The sequence below is a fragment of the Girardinichthys multiradiatus genome, chromosome 3, assembly GCF_021462225.1.
Source record: "Girardinichthys multiradiatus isolate DD_20200921_A chromosome 3, DD_fGirMul_XY1, whole genome shotgun sequence".
NCBI lineage: Eukaryota > Metazoa > Chordata > Actinopteri > Cyprinodontiformes > Goodeidae > Girardinichthys > Girardinichthys multiradiatus.
Window position 1 is genome coordinate 15488982 of NC_061796.1, and position 18847 is coordinate 15507828.

The 18847-nt window shown below is 38.4% G+C and overlaps 1 protein-coding gene across 7 annotated transcripts in view; it reads left to right on the forward strand.

Moving 5' to 3' along the window:
- Window positions 1-18463, forward strand: part of LOC124866313 (zinc finger protein 236-like) — a 100676-nt gene extending 82213 nt beyond the window's left edge. For all 7 annotated transcript variants that reach the window (XM_047362038.1, XM_047362041.1, XM_047362039.1 and 4 more), the window contains 2 exons: window positions 3457-3630; window positions 17211-18463. In XM_047362038.1, coding sequence (XP_047217994.1) covers window positions 3457-3630; window positions 17211-17332 — 296 coding nt within the window. In that variant the 3' untranslated portion in view covers window positions 17333-18463. The remainder of the gene's footprint in view (window positions 1-3456; window positions 3631-17210) is intronic.
- The last annotated feature ends 384 nt before the right edge of the window (window positions 18464-18847 follow it).

Genomic DNA, 18847 nt, shown 5'->3' on the forward strand with positions numbered 1-18847 from the left:
TCATGCACTCCAGAAACCTAGCCTTTATGGAAAAGTGGAAAGAAAACAGTTGAAAAAAAATCAGGACAGCAATGTCTCTTCAAAAGCTGGTGCTTAAAAAAAATCCAATTCAGAGTGTAACTGGAGCCCTGCAGGGGACACGATAACTGCATGGAAGAATATTCCCCGGTCAGATGAGGCAAAAAGTAAACCTTGTATTCTATATACAAAGTGCTATATGTTGCAGAAAACTATAACAGGTTACCACACTGAATGTGTCATCTTCACTGTGAACCATGGTGATGGCAGCATCATGCTGTGGGGATACTTTTCTCCAGCGGGGACAGGGAACTTGTAAGAGATGATGGGAAGAAAGAGGGAGCTAAACACACTGGAATCCCGGAGGAACACCTGTTAGACCGGTTAAAAACTGGAGCAGATGTTCACCCTTAAGCAGGACAACAACCCTAATCATACAGCCAGAGATACGACGCAGTGGTTGAGATCGAAGCATTTTAATGGTGAAGGATGGTGCAATCAATGTTTAAATCTAACTGAGAAGATGTGGCAAGACTTAAACTTGGATTTTCATAGATGCTTTCCAATTTACTGCAAACAGTGTCAAATACCTGAAATAATTCTCATTCATTGTTTACTGTGAGACTTGTTGTCAAGGAAACAGTCTCGCTGTGGCTGAATTTAAAGCGGTTCCATCTCTAATATATTTAATGTGCTTCTAACCTTTTGTTTAACCTATTCTGAATTTGAAGAAAGGAAAAAAATTGTTTAAGCTTTCAATGCTGCCTTGTTGTTTAGGCAGCGAGTTCAGCATAACTATAACTTATAATTGTTGTCCCCAAAGGGAGATATTTGAGTTTGGTAGAGTATGATTTATTGTAAATTAACAGTTAATTGTTTATAATCTTAATTTGGTGCAGCACCAGCTATTGAAGTCCTGTCCTGATTATCAAATGCTAAACAACTAATTAGCCAAGTAGGCTTATTTAGTCAGTGTTTCCAGCTTTTTATTAGGATATCATAGACATAGAGGTGAGGAGACAGTGAATCCAAAATGAAATGAGAGGCGTTTCAAAGTGATTTACTATTTTTAACTCCAGAAAATTCTTGATTGAGCTCTATTTTCAATTTTCTTTTCATACCACAAATCTAAATCATACTTTTAGTTTCTAACGGCAACAAGTACTGCAGAGACGGTGTTGTAGCTGATTGCTGAGTGGTCAGTACAGATTGATTTCTGTCTTATTACTGGCTTCACTCCTAGAAGACAGCAATCACTAAAGACTTTATTTGTACCTCACCTCTTCTGATGGATTCTGCCGCAGAACGCCTCAGTCTGAGTGTGTTCTCACTGGGAAGTGACCGGGTTCTGTGGTACTGCAGTTTCCCAATGCTCAACTTTAACTATGTTTAAAATAACAAATAATTACTAGATTCAAACTGAACCTGACACAGGGACAGGACTGAGAAGAAATGGTGTAATTATAAATGTGTTGGCCACAAGATAAGACCCTCAACTTGTGAGTGAGGGTGCTTGAAGAGAGATTGGTGCCAAGAGGGGCAAGGAGAACGTTTTGAACGTGACTAAAACAAAGGAGATGATTTTAGATTTTAAGAGAAACAGGAATAAGTCAAAAACTATTTCTATCATGGGAGAAGAAGTGGAGGTGGTGGAGGAGTATAAATACCTCGGTGTTCACCTGGACAATAGACTAGAGTGGAGATGCAACTGTGAAGCCATCTACAAGAAGGGACAGAGCAGACTGTACTTCTTGAGGAAGCTTAGGTCCTTTGGTGTTTGCAGCAAGATGCTGCATATCTTCTATAAGTCTGTTGTGGAAAATGTGATCTCTTCTACCATCATCTGCTGGGGAAGCAGCATCAGAGCCAGGGACTTAAAAAAGCTTAACAAGCTGATGAAGAAGGCTGGTTCTGTTCTGGGGACTACTCTGGAACCTCTGGAGATCATTGTACAAAGACGGATTCTTCATAAAATGAAGAACATTATGGAGAACCCTGAGCATCCTCTTCATGAGACTGTCCTACAGCAACAGAGTGTCTTCAGTCAGAGGCTTCTTCAGATGTGCTGTAAGACGGAGCGCTACAGGAGATCATTCCTGCCCACAGCTATTAGCATCTACAAACCTGCATAATATGAGCTACAACAACATTTAATTTCCCTTTGGGATTAATAAAGTATTTTTGAATTGAATTGAATTGAATTGAGAACGTGGTCCAGGCTAATCATCAAATGGCGCATTTGTGTGAAACGGTTTTGACTCAAGTAATAGAATAAAAAAACTTCAAATCTGCTATCCCTGCTTTAATCTGTGGATGGATGATGGTTCAGAGCTAGGACACTGATTTAGCAGCAGTAAAGCAGATGAGATGATTGGTCCTATCATTTTCCCTCTTGTATCATGGTTAAAGAATGACCAGCTGCCATGTAAAGCGGCACTACAGGCAACTATTCAGTCCGTGAGAATTTAGACAGGTGGTTGTTGTTGCTTTCTGAGGCAGTGCAGCTGACTGAGGGTAACTTGGAAATGTGATAGCTCAGCCCCCCCCCACCAAAAGAAAAAAAAAAGAATATCTCATTGCAGCAGCATACAAGCCCAATTCCCATGAAGTTAGGACATTGTGTAAAACACAAATAAAAACAGAATACAATTTTCAGAATGCAATTGAATACACAAAAAGGATATTTAATTAAAATTTGTTAAACCGATAACAGTAATTCTTCCCTATTAGAAGAGTTGTGAGCAAACTTAAACTGAATCCTGTTCAAATGAGTTAAAAGGTTTTCTGTACGCAGTTTGTACACAGCTTACTTTGCTGCTATCTCTCTGTGTGTTAAAACTATTTCTATTTATCAAGATCTAGAAACAGCAGATGTTTGATGTTCTGTGTTGCGTGTAAATCGGTATCTTAAAGATTGGCAGCTAGCTTAAACAATGATTAAAAACATGACATTTTCATAAAAAACCCTAGAGGAAATTGGCTAGTGGTAAAAAACATTAAAATATTGAGGATCCTCAACACTATTGTGGTGTTGGAGGAATGTTCAAGGTGGAGCGTCTTGGCGATCTTTGTAGACAGACGGCCGTATTAGTTGGGTTAGTAGGCTTACTATTGATAACAAACTCTCTTTAGTGACTGAGAGTTCACTGCGTTTATAAATCGAATTCCTTCCTTGATTTTGATCGTCCCCTGAGATAGAGAGGATCCACGGCTCGACAGCTCAACAACTTTCAGCATAGTTGGATCTCAAACAGCTGCCTACAATCAGTATACCTGTTTCTGCCTTAACCTTTGTCACATAGTCAATATTTTCACATCCAACAATTTTAGCAACTTAATTGAACCAAAACACAACTCAGCATGTCCCCATTAGCAGCGTTTCCAATTATCTATGTAAATGATGATGCGTGTTGATTTCTTGTTTGTGGTTCACTGCAGGCGAGCGGCCCTTTAAGTGCACCCAGTGCGACAAGGCCTTCAACCAGAAGAGTGCTATGCAGGTCCACATGGTCAAACATACGGGAAAGAAGCCCTTTAAGTGTGAGGTGTGCAGCATCAGTTTCACCCAGAAGAGCAACATGAAACACCACATGAAGAGATCCCACGGCTATGGTGAGCTCAAAAATCCCATACAAGCACTTAAGAGTGGAACTATAATGGAAAATACAGTAAATAATGTTCATCTTTGTTTTTTATCGTTGTTTACTCAGGAACAGTATTTTTCAGGGCATTTTTATGTTTTTGTGATGCTTGTGTCTGTCATATGGCCAAAGTTAAAATTTAAGCCCTGTTTGCATTGAATATTTAAAGAGTGCTTTGAGCCATTTACATGACTGAGTTGAACACTGCACTCTGCAAACTATAACCACCTCTGTTAAGAAACGTTTTCAGTGGCAGCACCCATTCACATCCCCCTCCATCTGGAAGCGTCTCTATAAACGACAGAGCTGGAAAGTTGTGCTGGCAGACAGGTTAACCCACTGCTCATTTTAAGCCTACTCCTCTGTCATGGCATGCACTCAGAGTTATATTTGTTTTACCTTTTCATGGACAGCAATTAAGGTTAAACCTGTGAATAACCACATGATTATTGATCCCATGTCGGCATTCGGCCTTGGAGTTTGACAGGCGCTTATTGGAGATGACTGGTGGTGGAGAGCGGTGCTGAGATATCTGCTCTATTTTAAAAAATAACGTGCCAAACGTCCCTCACTCAGAGGCACCGCGCAGAGTAGGGGTAGACGATTCAAATGTCAAGTTAGAACTGCAGTTCTTTAAAGTGTCACAGATAATAAGGGCCAGACTCCTCAAGGATGAGAAGACGCTGCTTCCAATTTTTTCCAGGTTTTTCACGGTCATGGATGTCATGCACACAAAGGACTTGCAGATGGAAAATAATAACGAGGAGAGCTATTGTGTCATCGGCTCATTGAACCTTAATGTATGAATTATGACTTTCTCCTTTTTCCACAGTGTTTTTAATCATTTTCAGACGTGGACAACACGTTCACGCATGTAGACTTGAAATATGTAGATCAACAAATTAGTGATACCAAAGTATATATTGGGTAAAAACTATAAAATAATATATAATGGCCTTATGGTTGACCATTTTCTAAAAATGTTCAATGTAATGAAATAATTGTCTTGTTCCTGACTCTGCAGCTGCTCCTTTCTGTATGTCCTTGTCTAATCCCTCCGTCATCAGACCTGCGTCAAATGATTAAAGACCAGCATGCCACATTTCATTGAAGAAAATAATTATAGGATAGTTTTTTTTAGGTTTAAAGTAAATATAGTACAACATGATTATTAATTAGCCTTTAAGAAAATGATTTTTATATCGACTGATCAAAAAAAACACAAATGAAAGCCAGCAGAGATCAGAAGGAAAGCAACCAAATACACTACCCTTTGCCAACAGCATTAACAATATAAGTCTATTATTGGACTGTTTTGATTGTTAATTAAGAATTTCTTTTTTTGTTTTTACATGGAGACCCAAATCTGTTAGTTGTTGGTTGTCTACAGAGAGTTAGCTTCTTCTCTACCCTACCTAGAAGTCTCCACAAGTCTGTCCGCTAATCAACAACCCACATTTTTCTAACAGACCCCTTTCAAACTTTTCTTTCTACTTTTGTACCGCTTTCATTCAAATTCCAGCAATGCTGATAAGTCTCCTATTCAGGATCATCTATACAAAAAGTCATGTCATGTTTATTCAATGTCTCGTCTTCCTAAATCCCGATCGCACCTTGATTCACAGCTCAAACATAATTTGTCTCTTAAACTGCTTTCTCGGAGCACTACAATACTCTTGTCAGGCCACATGCTCAAGAGATTTCCAGATGGTTGGGGGAGAGTGAATGAGCCATGAGTCAGGAGCTGCGTTGGCCCCAAGCTCACAAGTAATTAGTTGCAGAAGGATAAAGACTGATATGATTATTTTATATTTGATAGTCGCATCATTCACCTTTTTTGCATCTCAAGTGGAAGAACTTGCATATATTCGTTTTATCGCTTACCCTTAATTAGGGTATTGAGAAAAGCCCAGTTGATGTCATGGCTTTGTAAGTCTCCATCTGTTCAATTGTATGTATGAAGAGCATGGCAGTGTCCAGCCATCACAGCATCCAGGAAGGAGACGGGTTCTGGTCCCAGAGATGAACGTGTTTTGGTGTGACCTGTGTGTATCAACCACAGATCTTATGAGGATGCTGGCTGAAGCTCGTAAGAGTGTGTCCTGAACTCCAGAGAAACAAGTACCTGTACCAACAAAGAAGAAAGAAGAAATCATTGCACAAAGCGGAACACATTACAGTTTGTAAATGCACTTGGAGGCAAGGACCTTCATTTTTGGAGACATGTCCTGCGGTCTGATGAAACTAAGTTAGAGTTGCTTGGCCATAATGACCATTGTTACATTGGGAGGAAAATAGAGGAACTTGCAAACATGAGAACACCTTAACTGTAAAGTACACAAGTGGCTGCATCATATTGTTTGGTTGTTACAAGAGGGACTGGTGCACTTCACAGAGAGATGTCATCATGAGTAAAGAATATTAATATTGAGGCAAAATTCTTAGACAGTAGACAGGAAGTTAAAGGTGGACAAATTTGGTACAAATTGACTTAAGAACAATAAAGCTGATGTTTCAGAGTGGCCATCACGAAGCCTTGATCTCCAGCTCGTAGAAAAACAGTTTGCAGAGCTTCAAAAATGTGTGTGAGGAAGGAGGCCTGCAAACCTTATTCTGCTACATCAGTTCCGTCAGGAGAAATGGGCCAGAACCAAAATCCTTTTCGTTCTCACTATTACGAGAAGCTCATAGACTAAATGCTAATGTCTCATGTTTCTACTTTAAGAAGCTGTTGGACAGACATCTTAAATGGCAGGGGAACAACATCCATATCTTCCCATTTTTCTATAGAAACCACGTTATTTTGTTTTTCAACCTTGTCTGTAGCTCAGCCAGCAGTTCGTCGTTTTAAGCAGTTATCCGTGGCGTTTCCATCTGCCTCTTCTCCGCGTTTTTGTCGACAAATGTCAGCAATAAACATTTCAGCTTATGTAGCCGGAGTCATCATCCTAAATTTCACTTAGATTGCCGTTGTTGGAAGAGCTGAGCTGAGGTTCAGCTTCATATTAATCTTATGATTAATACAAACACATGAAATCATTTGTCTGTCCCATCGATTATTTTTGCCCCCAATCTTCTCTTAAGTGATAATTCCCTGAAATGTGCTGAAAATGACAGCAGTAATTGGCAGACCTGCTGCTTTTATTGTTTTTCATCCCTCTTTGTGTTTGAAATTTTCCACACATTTTCCACTGATCCATTTTGAGGCCATTAAAGTGCTCTTAATTGTCGTTTTTACTGAGATTTGCATATCTCGGCTTGATTCTGTTAGACTTCGACAGCAAAGTTTGTTCAGATTTTCATGGCTGGCTTCTCTCTGCACTGACTTCCATCTCTTTAGTTTAATGAATTATTCTGTCATTGCAAAGCAGATAATTCAGAACAAAACAAAATACTTTTTTCTCTGAGATTATTCCCTAGATTCCCTGTGTTATCTATTGAAAACAAATTTCAATAGATAATACAAATATAAAAAACTGATAACTGCAATAATACAAAGTGCATAAGCTATACAGTGGTTCAACATTTTAGCAGCTTGATGCCAAAATCTACTAATTCTTCTTTTGGTGCTACATGATCCTTAACCAGATTGCAGCAGTTTAACAAAATCTGGGAAGAGGTGTTAGGAGTCTAACCATGTCCATCATCCAGGTCCAGCAGCAGCACTGAAACAGATCCTAGACAGTGATTAGGGACTCTCACATTTTGAGCTGCCATCAATATCCTCTGCAGGATAAGAATAAGGCCATAATGCTCAAGGAAACTGTCTGTGGTCTATAATCTAAAGATTGTCTCGATTGGCCCTGGTGACCGGTTGAAAAATCAGAAATCCTGTCTTTTTCTAACCAGTAAATGCATCATATGTAAGTGTTACCAAAACGTGCTGACATTAACGCTGTTTGGAGTGGAGGCTTTTACTGAGTGTAGAAGAGTCAAAGTTATCTTTTGTGCTGCAAATAAGCAAGAAGGCTGAATGGACTACAGCAAAGTCACTCTGTTTTGAGCTAAATTGTTAACTCTCAAGTCCATAAATATTATGTCTAAAGTATTAGAAAAACCCTGTTTTAGGGAGTGTTGTCTCTCACACACAGTATGACGTTATTGCTGCTCTTAGGCCCTGTTTGCACAATGTTTTTTGGAGAAAAGTTTCTACTGTTTGTCTACATGACAAAAGCACTCGTTTTCTCTGAAAATGGCAAAATTTGAGAAGCGGTTTGAAAGCGTACCGGTCTCCATTGTTGTGTAGACAGGAAAAACTCAATCTACCTGTATGAGGTAAGGCCTGGCATATGTTCAGTATGACTGAAAATAATTTGCACTTGTGCAACACAACGGATACCGACCAGCAGGCACGTAGTTAGACCTGGGCTTCCGGGGCTTCTGCCCCGGATGTTTTCAGAATAGTTCCGGACTTCTTGATAGAAGAAATTTAGAAGTATTAAAAAGATGCAGCCACAAAATGGTATTAGACCTCACATTTTTATTTAAAAACAATCAGATTTTTTCAATTGTGTTCCATATAATCACGTCCCGCTCCACCTAACCTGACAATGAGTTAAAAGGAGAAGACAAAAAATAGTTATTTGCGCACTCGCAGCACCACGAATGCGCAACTACGCGCACAACCAGAGACGGACTCCATTCTGGAGAAGTCCAGAACAGCAGTTTACTCCAGGTCGACCTGCCTCCTTCATTATCTGAAAAGTTACACTGAGCGGCTCAAACAGGGCTCATTTCAGAGCAACCGCGGAGCCAACCGGAGAGTGGGAGCCTGGAGGGTGTGTGTTCAGGAACAGGTGGACACAGAGCGGTATAACCCAGACAAAGATAGCGGTAAAACCTGAATGCTGACTCGGAATGGGCTAATTGTAAGTTACAGCTAATCACTTATTCACGCAGCAAGACATGAGGTGGAGGTTCACTCTAATGAGCACCTTCGGGGTCATGATGAGGGACTTTCACCTGAGCTACAGGTGAAGGTAAATGATGTGGCTATGATAGAAAACAGTAACAACCTTCTCTGTGAGCTTCTAGCCGGATTTGCATCATAATGTGAAAATATCTGGTCCTTTACTTCAGTCAAAATAAAAGCATTTAATCCTAATGTAGCTGAAAACATTAAAAGGTCCTTCAGATCAACACATTACATCTCATTGCTGCAGCCAGTCTTATAGTCCAGTTCTACATTTACACAAAAAAAAGTGTTGCTCAATAAACCAGGAAAATATCTCCTGGTTCCAGTAAGACGTAGTAGAAAGTTCAAAAATAAGCCTTCCTCTTCTCTTTCATATCTTCTGTGCTGATTCTAAACATACAGCTCTGGGTTTAAAGATGCAGTATAATTAAGATATAAATCATAGTAATTAATCACAGGTTTATTAGTTAACTATTTTATTTTTCTGAATTACACATTAAATATTATATAAACTAAACTAATTGAACAAGGATACAGTTTCACTGAAGGTGAGACATACATACCATATGTATACAGTTATTAATAACTGTAATATTAGTACTGATACGGTCCAGGATGAGGCTCTATGCTGTATTTTAAAGACAACTTAACACCCTTTGCTCTCAAAGTGTTTAATAGTAAGAACTGCACTAATGTCTCACATCCTCAGTGCTGAACAAAAGACTGGGTGGTAAAATGTTTCTTTTATTATTTTTGGCAGGCCAAATTTCTCCAGAAGTGGAATAAAGGGCTGAAAAGATGGCGGTAAAAGAGAACAGGTTCAGAAAAGAAGGAACAATTTTAATAAAATGTTTCGAAAGCTCTTGGCATAATAAAATAAATGTGTTTTCGGATTTTACCATTTGACTAAGATTTAGGAAAATCAACTTTATACCACTTTCCTTTTTTGAAATATAAGAATAAAGACAATGGAGTCTCAGGAGTGGGACACTTTGATGACAATATAATGTTTAAAAAGGTCATTTATGTAGATGACAAAAGAAGCATATTTATCTGGCCCAAAGTAAACATCTCTGAGTTTAAGAAAAACTTTTGTCAGCAAAAATTCAGATCAAGTTCTTTTCTAAGTACCTCAAAATGTGTCATTATTTGCTTCAGCAAAATGGGCTAAACTCTGTTTCTCCTTATCCTTCATTCAGCTTCTAACAAAAATAAAAAGTAAAATTATTGCAAATCTTTTTTGTTTGATTCACAATCATTTACATTCAGTTTAAAACCAGCCGAGACAGCAAACTGGTACAACATGTCCCTTATTACTTTAATTTTAAATTACCTTGTCATATTGAAATCTAAATACAGGTCCTTCTCAAAATATTAGCATATTGTGATAAAGTTCATTATTTTCCATAATGTAATGATGAAAATTTAACATTCATATATTTTAGATTCATTGCACACTAACTGAAATATTTCAGGTCTTTTATTGTCTTAATACGGATGATTGTGGCATACAGCTCATGAAAACCCAAAATTCCTATCTCACAAAATTAGCATATTTCATCCGACCAATAAAAGAAAAGTGTTTTTAATACAAAAAACGTCAACCTTCAAATAATCATGTACAGTTATGCACTCAATACTTGGTCGGGAATCCTTTGGCAGAAATGACTGCTTCAATGCGGCGTGGCATGGAGGCAATCAGCCTGTGGCACTGCTGAGGTCTTATGGAGGCCCAGGATGCTTCGATAGCGGCCTTTAGCTCATCCAGAGTGTTGGGTCTTGAGTCTCTCAACGTTCTCTTCACAATATCCCACAGATTCTCTATGGGGTTCAGGTCAGGAGAGTTGGCAGGCCAATTGAGCACAGTGATACCATGGTCAGTAAACCATTTACCAGTGGTTTTGGCACTGTGAGCAGGTGCCAGGTCGTGCTGAAAAATGAAATCTTCATCTCCATAAAGCTTTTCAGCAGATGGAAGCATGAAGTGCTCCAAAATCTCCTGATAGCTAGCTGCATTGACCCTGCCCTTGATAAAACACAGTGGACCAACACCAGCAGCTGACACGGCACCCCAGACCATCACTGACTGTGGGTACTTGACACTGGACTTCTGGCATTTTGGCATTTCCTTCTCCCCAGTTCAAAAGTGGCTTGACCTGGGGAATGCGGCACCTGTAGCCCATTTCCTGCACACGCCTGTGCACGGTGGCTCTGGATGTTTCTACTCCAGACTCAGTCCACTGCTTCCGCAGGTCCCCCAAGGTCTGGAATCGGCCCTTCTCCACAATCTTCCTCAGGGTCCGGTCCCCTCTTCTCGTTGTGCAGCGTTTTCTGCCACACTTTTTCCTTCCCACAGACTTCCCACTGAGGTGCCTTGATACAGCACTCTGGGAACAGCCTATTCGTTCAGAAATTTCTTTCTGTGTCTTACCCTCTTGCTTGAGGGTGTCAATAGTGGCCTTCTGGACAGCAGTCAGGTCGGCAGTCTTACCCATGATTGGGGTTTTGAGTGATGAACCAGGCTGGAAGTTTTAAAGGCCTCAGGAATCTTTTGCAGGTGTTTAGAGTTAACTCGTTGATTCAGATTATTAGGTTCATAGCTCGTTTAGAGACCCTTTTAATGATATGCTAATTTTGTGAGATAGGAATTTTGGGTTTTCATGAGCTATATGCCAAAATCATCCGTATTAAGACAATAAAACACCTGAAATATTTCAGTTAGTGTGCAATGAATCTAAAATATATGAATGTTAAATTTTCATCGTTACATTATGGAAAATAATGAACTTTATCACAATATGCTAATATTTTGAGAAGGACCTGTATTTTGGATTTGGGCTAAAGCCCCCAATGTTTTGAGACCCTAAAAACGCCTCTGCCGACCAGTTTAAAACCCACAGAAGACCGAGATATCGACAACAACAATGTTGGGTTTCAGAGTACGTACTTGTGTTGCTGACTTTTTTGAATCTAATGGCGGTTTTCCAACAAAGTGCTTATTTTCTACCCTGTTTTCTAAGCAGGAAGGAATTTTCAATAAATTGTTGTCATGTAAACAGAACCTTAATCTAAATAATTATTGACTGCACAGAACAGGAATAATTAATAGGTAAGCGATATTTATATTAAATATTAAGTAATATTTTAATGCTTTTGTTTTATTATAGGTCTTAAAAAGAAGTTAGAACGGTTAGTAAAATCAATAAGTCTTTGGGGTTGGAAGGCCTCCTTGCTATCACCCTAATCTTTAGCCCTCTACACAGATTATTTTATCAGATTCAAGTCGAGACTCAGACTGTGCCTCTCTGACATGTTAAAATTATTTCCAGTTAGAAAAAGCATGGATGGATAATTCTGGGCTCATCTGTAGCTTATCTTGTTGTTTGCAATCTCTTGTTTCCTTTTCATCCTTTAGTCATGGCCTTTCCTGTTTGACTCTCCTGTTAAGAGAGCTACACTCAGAATCTGAGGCAGAGCTCTGTAACACTCTGCTGATGTTTAATGCCACAGCATCTTGATTTCTATGGATCTTTTCTTTGGGTGTCGTTGAGTCCTGCTCCGATTTAAGGCACCATATGCCTGATGAAACAAAGCAGCCCATAACACCTTATTCTTTTTTTAGTTTCCCAGAGGGAATATTGGCTTTCTTTTTTCAAAGGCCTTTTCACTGTGACTTCACTTGGAACTTTAATTTGGTTTCTTCTCCACAAAGGATGGTGTCTGAATCACATTGTGACACGTCAGAATACACCTGGGAGACTCTGCGTCTATGCCCATGTCTCTCTAAGCCCCACTCTGTTCACTGTTGATTTCTCCTGATGATACCGTCATGAAACATTTTCTGTGAACTTCACTTCTGCTTTCTTCTTCATCAAGACATTTTCCCTTTACCTATCTTCAGTGTTGGTGAACTGAACCCTAACCAAACTTTTTTTTTTCTATAGTAGCCTTCCTGGTTACCTTAACACATGCACGTTGTGTGCCTTGCAAACGTATTCATACCCTTTGTCACATTAAAATCAGTGGAATTTATTGAGCTTTTATGCTGGACTATCACAATGTAGAGCACAGTTGTGATATGAAAGAAAAGAGTTAGATGATTGTTTCAGTTTTTTATACTTTTTAACTAATAAAAATCTGAAAATAGTCCTGCGCATTGGTATTCATCCCCTTGAGTCAAAACTCCATGGACCCACCTTTCTTTGCAAATACAGATGAAATTCCTATGCTTGTGTCTCTGTCAGTTTTTTTTCAAATATAGAGATTAAACCATGCTATTGTATTACTGGCTGTACTTCTAGGGTCGTTGTCTGGATGGAAGGTGACCTTCCAGTCTCAGGTTTTTTGCAGCATCTAATCTAACAGGTTGTTTTCCAGGATTGCCCTGGATTAAGCTCTATCCATTTTCCCAACAGCTTTGATGTGCATCCCTTTCCCTGCTGAAGAAAAGTTTACCCACAGAATGATGCTGCCACTATTTTGCTTCACAGTGAAAAGGGTGTGTTCAGGGTTATGTGACTACAATGACAAACTACAAACAGGACTTCTTATGATATTCTTTCAATAACAGGTTTTATTTTGCTGCTGTACCGTAAGGACTAGATTTATGCATGGCTAGCCTTTAGTTTAGGTGGACTGCCATGTGTTGGCAGGTTTGCTGTTGTGTTGTACTGCATTTTTGGATGATGGATTGAACTGTGCTCTGAGATATATATAAAATCTTGGGATAATATTTAATATTCTAACCCTCTAAACCTCATCACAACTTGGCCCCTGACCTGCTGTGTTCCTTGTCTTTATGATGCAGTTTGTTCACTAATGTTTTCTAACAAACCTGTGAAAAAATCTGAATATAGACTAGGATGAAATCACACACAGATGCCCTCTGAAGGCTGGTAGTTTATTTGGAACATGAATTGAAAAAAAAAAAGTAAAAGAAACAGGAAAATATGTGTGACCAACAGCGATTTCACAGTATAACAGCTCAATGTTGTGTTCAGAATCTGGTAGGATGAAGTATAAACTTATTAATTCCCACCCCTGTACCTCAAAATCAAAACTGTCCTTGTCTCTTCATGTTGACGGATCCATTGGTAGCCATTAGGTATTATACCTGTGTTCCAACATTCAACATTGGCCGTTAACTCATTTAAAAATGGGTTTATTATGAAGTTACAAGTTGCATTATATTATTTTTCACATATACATAAATACATATACATACACAGCTAATCATAACATTGTACATGGACTTGGAGTACAACAGGTACAAATACATGACCTATCAATACAGGTCATGTATTTGTCAGGCTCTCCTTGACTAAAAACTGTTTCAGTTAAATATCTTTAAATCTTTTTTTTAACTGGGTGGTGTTTGGACATTCCTGTATTTCTACACTAAGACTATTATTATTTGACTTAAAATAGCATATTTGTCTGTTCACAATAGCCAACATTGTTAATCATTCTTAGTACTTTTTTCTGGAGTTGGCATAAAGTGCTGTTTTCTGTATGTTGTCTCAAACTTCTACACAGTACTCCAGACCTGGTACAATAAGGGAGGAGTACTGCGGTTGGAGGGATTTGTGATTTTAAGTTGAAATACTTGTTGATAATTTAGCTTGTATGTATGTCAGCTTCTACATTTACATTTATTTTGGTATTTATATACTGTTTCCAAATAGAATTAATTTAATTTTATTGACATTTAAGGTATAATTTGTTTTTATTAAACCATATCACTAATTCATGCATTTCTTGGGCAATCATCTCCAAAAGCTTTTCTAAATCTTCCCCCAAGCACAATCTGTTTGTCATCTGCAAATAAAACAAATCTAATTTTGTTTGTTTGCACAAAGCATTTATATACACAATAAATACATTAGGAACCAACACTGTTCCTTGTGGGACCCCACAGAAAATATGTAAACAATGTGACTGATAGTCTGCTGCCTGCTACTTAAATAGCTTTTTATCCACACTAGCACCAGTCTCTCACACCATACTGATGTGTTGGCTGCATTTTATTAAGGGGTATCAGGGTAAAGAGGCCTGAGTACAAATGCACGCCACACTTTTCAGATTGATATGTGGTAAAAACTTCAAAAAAGATATATACAGATCTTTTTCCACTTCACAATGATGCACTACTTTGTGTTGATCTATTAATAATGTTTAAATACATCGAAGATTTTTTATGGTGTATTAAATGCAGTAGGAGGAGACTAATATGACTAAATTAAGTAAAGGTCTGACCTTCATAACAAATCACGTGTCTTCAAAATAATTTTAAATCAGTTTTATACTGATTTTCACTGTAGAAATGTGCAGCCAGCCTGCTGCAGCTGATGCAAGTTTTAACCACAGTTTCATGGAAGGAAAAAGATTGTCCAAACATGTTTCACTGGGATGAAATTAAAACACTTAAGCTTTAACTTAGGCGTTACTAAGCACTGATCTGTAGATGGATGCGTTTAGATAAACCATCAGTTATGTCTTTGTTGTGTATTTTTCATCTAAAAAAGTTCAGTTTGCCGTAGTTGTTTTTCTTAGGTTTAAAGAATCCTACACCCCACTGCTTTGAATAATAGCTCTCTGAGCGTCTCTTTGTTGGTGCAGAAATACTGTTTACTGGGCTGTGTTTTCTGACACTCTTCTCAGTAAAATCAGATAGACAAATTGGATCATGTTGTGTTTTTGTTAGAGAATAACTTAAAGTTAAGTAATTTAACTAATTCAGTAAATTAAATGATGGGTTACTGCTAACTAGTCACAGTGTTTTACATGGGAAAATATTAACCTCTCTCCACATGCTTACAGAATCGGCCTATTTGGCCAAGATTGGTTGCACAAACAAGGAATTTGATTTCGGTGTCATGCGCTCACAGCGTACAGACATTAGGGATAAATATTTACATTTTAGAGGAAATAAAGGATAAGAGGAACAGTATGTGCATGTATGTGTATGTACAGCCACATTTTATATATAGAAAAGGGGAAAAAAAGGCAGGTTGTGATAGTGCAAATATGTGTATACTGTTTCACAGCAGAGTAGCTGACTACTCGGGCTATAAGGTGTTTATTGTGTTCTTCAGAGAGACAACCTCGGGGAAGAATCTGCCACTATTGCAACTCCATTTTTAAATGAATGCTCTGTAACTCCGACTTGAAGGCAGAAGTCTAAGCAGTTTGTGTCCAGGATGTGTAGGATCCGCAGAGATGTTGGCTGCCCTTTTCTTAACCCTAGACCTGTATATGTCCTGGATGAAGTGAAGGTCAGCCCTGACAATCCTTTCTGTAGACCTAATTGTTCATTGCAGTTTGGACTTCACCAAGCCCTGATGATAAACCACACTTTAAAACTGTAGCTGTGTCAAGAAACCAACCAATAAAAATGAGCCACTAATTCTACAAATATAAGTTGTCAAATGTCCAGCCAGAAGGTTGTTGATGGCTTCAGAAAGTGTCGCCAAAATTAGTCTTGCTAAGAGGCATTTATCCAGTTATTAGTGGTGTGTATGTATATGTTTGTGCATGTGTGTATTGTAACCCTGCGTTGATTAGAAAATAATCTAAAACTAATTCAGACTTAGGCACCCAGTTCTTGTTTTATAAACCCTTGAAACTGTAAGTTATGAAATCATTTCACCCTTCAGTTTAAATAGGTCATTAAAACCTCCTAATTAATGATATTCCCACACCTTTGATGTGGTCATACGTTTACATACACTGAGTACAATACTTGATTACTAAAATGCACTCTCAACAAATGACCTGAAGATATACTCTAAGGTGGTTCTTTATCTTTTCTATTTTGAGACAAAATGTTGGTTAGTTTTTTGTTTAGTTCCCTTTTGTATTTAACCGGATGAAAATGTCGAACTTATACATTTAAAAAAAATAACCATGCACTTGATTCAAATGATTGAAGAGAGCAACCAAAAAAACCTTTGAAATACTTTCTAAAGCCAGGAGTTGCCTTTAAGTAGTACAGGACTGTTTTGTAATAATGTTGAGTTATCGGTTTTAGAAGTCAGTTTGCTTCTACTTGTGTTTTTTTTGTGTTTTTTTTGTGTTTGTTTGTGTTGCTCACACTCCAGAAACTTGGCAAATACAAGTTTTAGGAGTTTCAGATACGCTCCAAAGAGACAGAGAGATAACAAAAGCGGCTCCTACTGTGAAATTCAATTCATTATGTGGCCTGCAGCATCAGAGAAACAGCATCTCAACCTCCCCGCCTGAGCCAAACTGCTGTTTTATGCTAAATTATTTTAAGTTGAATGGTTCCTGCCATATTTACAACTTACAATGAGACTATATCATATCTATCAACTGGTTCATATAGTTTGCTTTGTGCTCATTGCGTTTTCATAGGGAGAAGAGAAAAAAACAAGAATGTAAAATATTAAAACAAATGTTTTAGCAAGGAGAGGAAAATTGCTTTTTGACAGATGGTCTCATTTGCTTGACAGCCTGCAGCAAATCGCTTTCAGACTGAGAGCTGCCGGTGTTGCTCTGTGAATAGTGTTAATGATCTTCTCCTCTGATTTCTAGAGCTCTTTTATTTCCAGGGAACTATTTCACTGGAACTGTTGTGCAACTTTACCCCCATTTCCCTCTTCTTTTTGCCCTTACAGATCAAATACAAGAAGTGTCCCTGCGCCAGGAAGAGCCGCCGCCTCAGGTCGAGGTAACCCCTGAACTTGACCTGGAAGTGGTTCCTGAATCCACTGGAGACTGGCACAATGTGTTCCCCTGACACTCCACCAGGACTGCAGAGTGTCATGGACTCATGAAGTTTTGCAGCTAAGCAGCGAAAGTTTTCTGAGCAAATAGTTAAAGATTTCTGACTTTTTAAAATAGTTCCAATTAGAAGCGAGGCTTCATCTGCCAGCCAGCAGTTTTATCACAATTAGCAGTGAAGTACAGGGAGTGTGCCTCTCCGCTTCTAAGAAGTGTTTAATGACTTTTATCTATTTGACTACCCTCCAGCCTCCAGAGAGGCGTGGCTCAATCAGCCCAAGCTTCCCAGAGAGAGAGGCTCTCAGCAGATGGAAGTCCCTCTGCTGCTGACCCTTGACAGGAACAGCCCCACAGAGAAGCAGTCTGGTCTCTTCATTGCTGCTTACAGGACTGGTTACCACTACTTCATAAAATATTTGTCAGTTTTGATGACATATTTATACTGTAAATATTCCACCTGGAAGTGAGACGTCATTTTCAGCCTGATTGTAAAAGTTGAAGGACACTGATTCGGATTCAGTGACTGAATGAAGATGTCATTGTTGTGTTTGCTTTTGTATCATTTGGAATGACATCAGCAGCTTATTTACTGTTGTTAATTTTGTAAATATTTTAGTTAGAAGGCAAATATTTTGTGAAAAACACTGGACATAGATTGTTTGGATAAATGTAATTTTAGCTAAATATTATAATTTTCTGTGAGTTTATTGCTTAACCTTTTTGTTGTTGCAGTAAAAAAAAGCATAACAAATCAAACAGGAATACAAACCAGTTTTTAAAAATCTGTTATAGGGTTCTTAGTTCCTTGTGAAGGTGTAAGTTATTGTACTGAGTCAGTACAGACCAAACCTATGGGAAGGAGGCCACAGGACAAATACAGTGTGAAAAACAAGCCAGAACCTGCAGGTAATCCTTTACAAAAACTATTGTCATCTTGTCAATCAATCTTCATTGATTTGTCTGACTGTAGACAAACAAAATAGGGGTTTGGTTAGCATTTTCAACGCTGAACTAATCAAATTCAGGCATTAATTAAAGTTCATCGTCTATACCCACTTATGCATGCAGGGTCATGTGGGGGGCTGGTGCCTATAACTCCAGCGGTCATTGGACAAGAGGTGGGTTTTACTTTGGAAACGTTAGTTTATTATTTTACTTAGTACCCCTACACATAGCCCATTCTAAAATAGCCAAACTCTAACACTCAGTAATTTATTCTAACCTCCCCAACAACCCTGCACCATTCTAAACCCTCTCTGAAGTGCCTTGAGACGACATGTGTTGTGAATTGGTTCTATATAAATAAAACTGAATTGAATTAAAATCTTCAAATTGATAAAGGTGAAGTAAGGATAAATATTAGCAGCACAAACCAGCTCAAAAGTGGAGCAAAATTGGTTGACTTTTAGTTTTTTTTTCCTACTTTAAAATAACGGCACAAATGAAAATCTTTGCAGCACAAACATTTGACACCAGTTTTTTACATCTGAATAAGGTGGGGGGATAGGGGGGTCAACTTCACTCAGTTGCT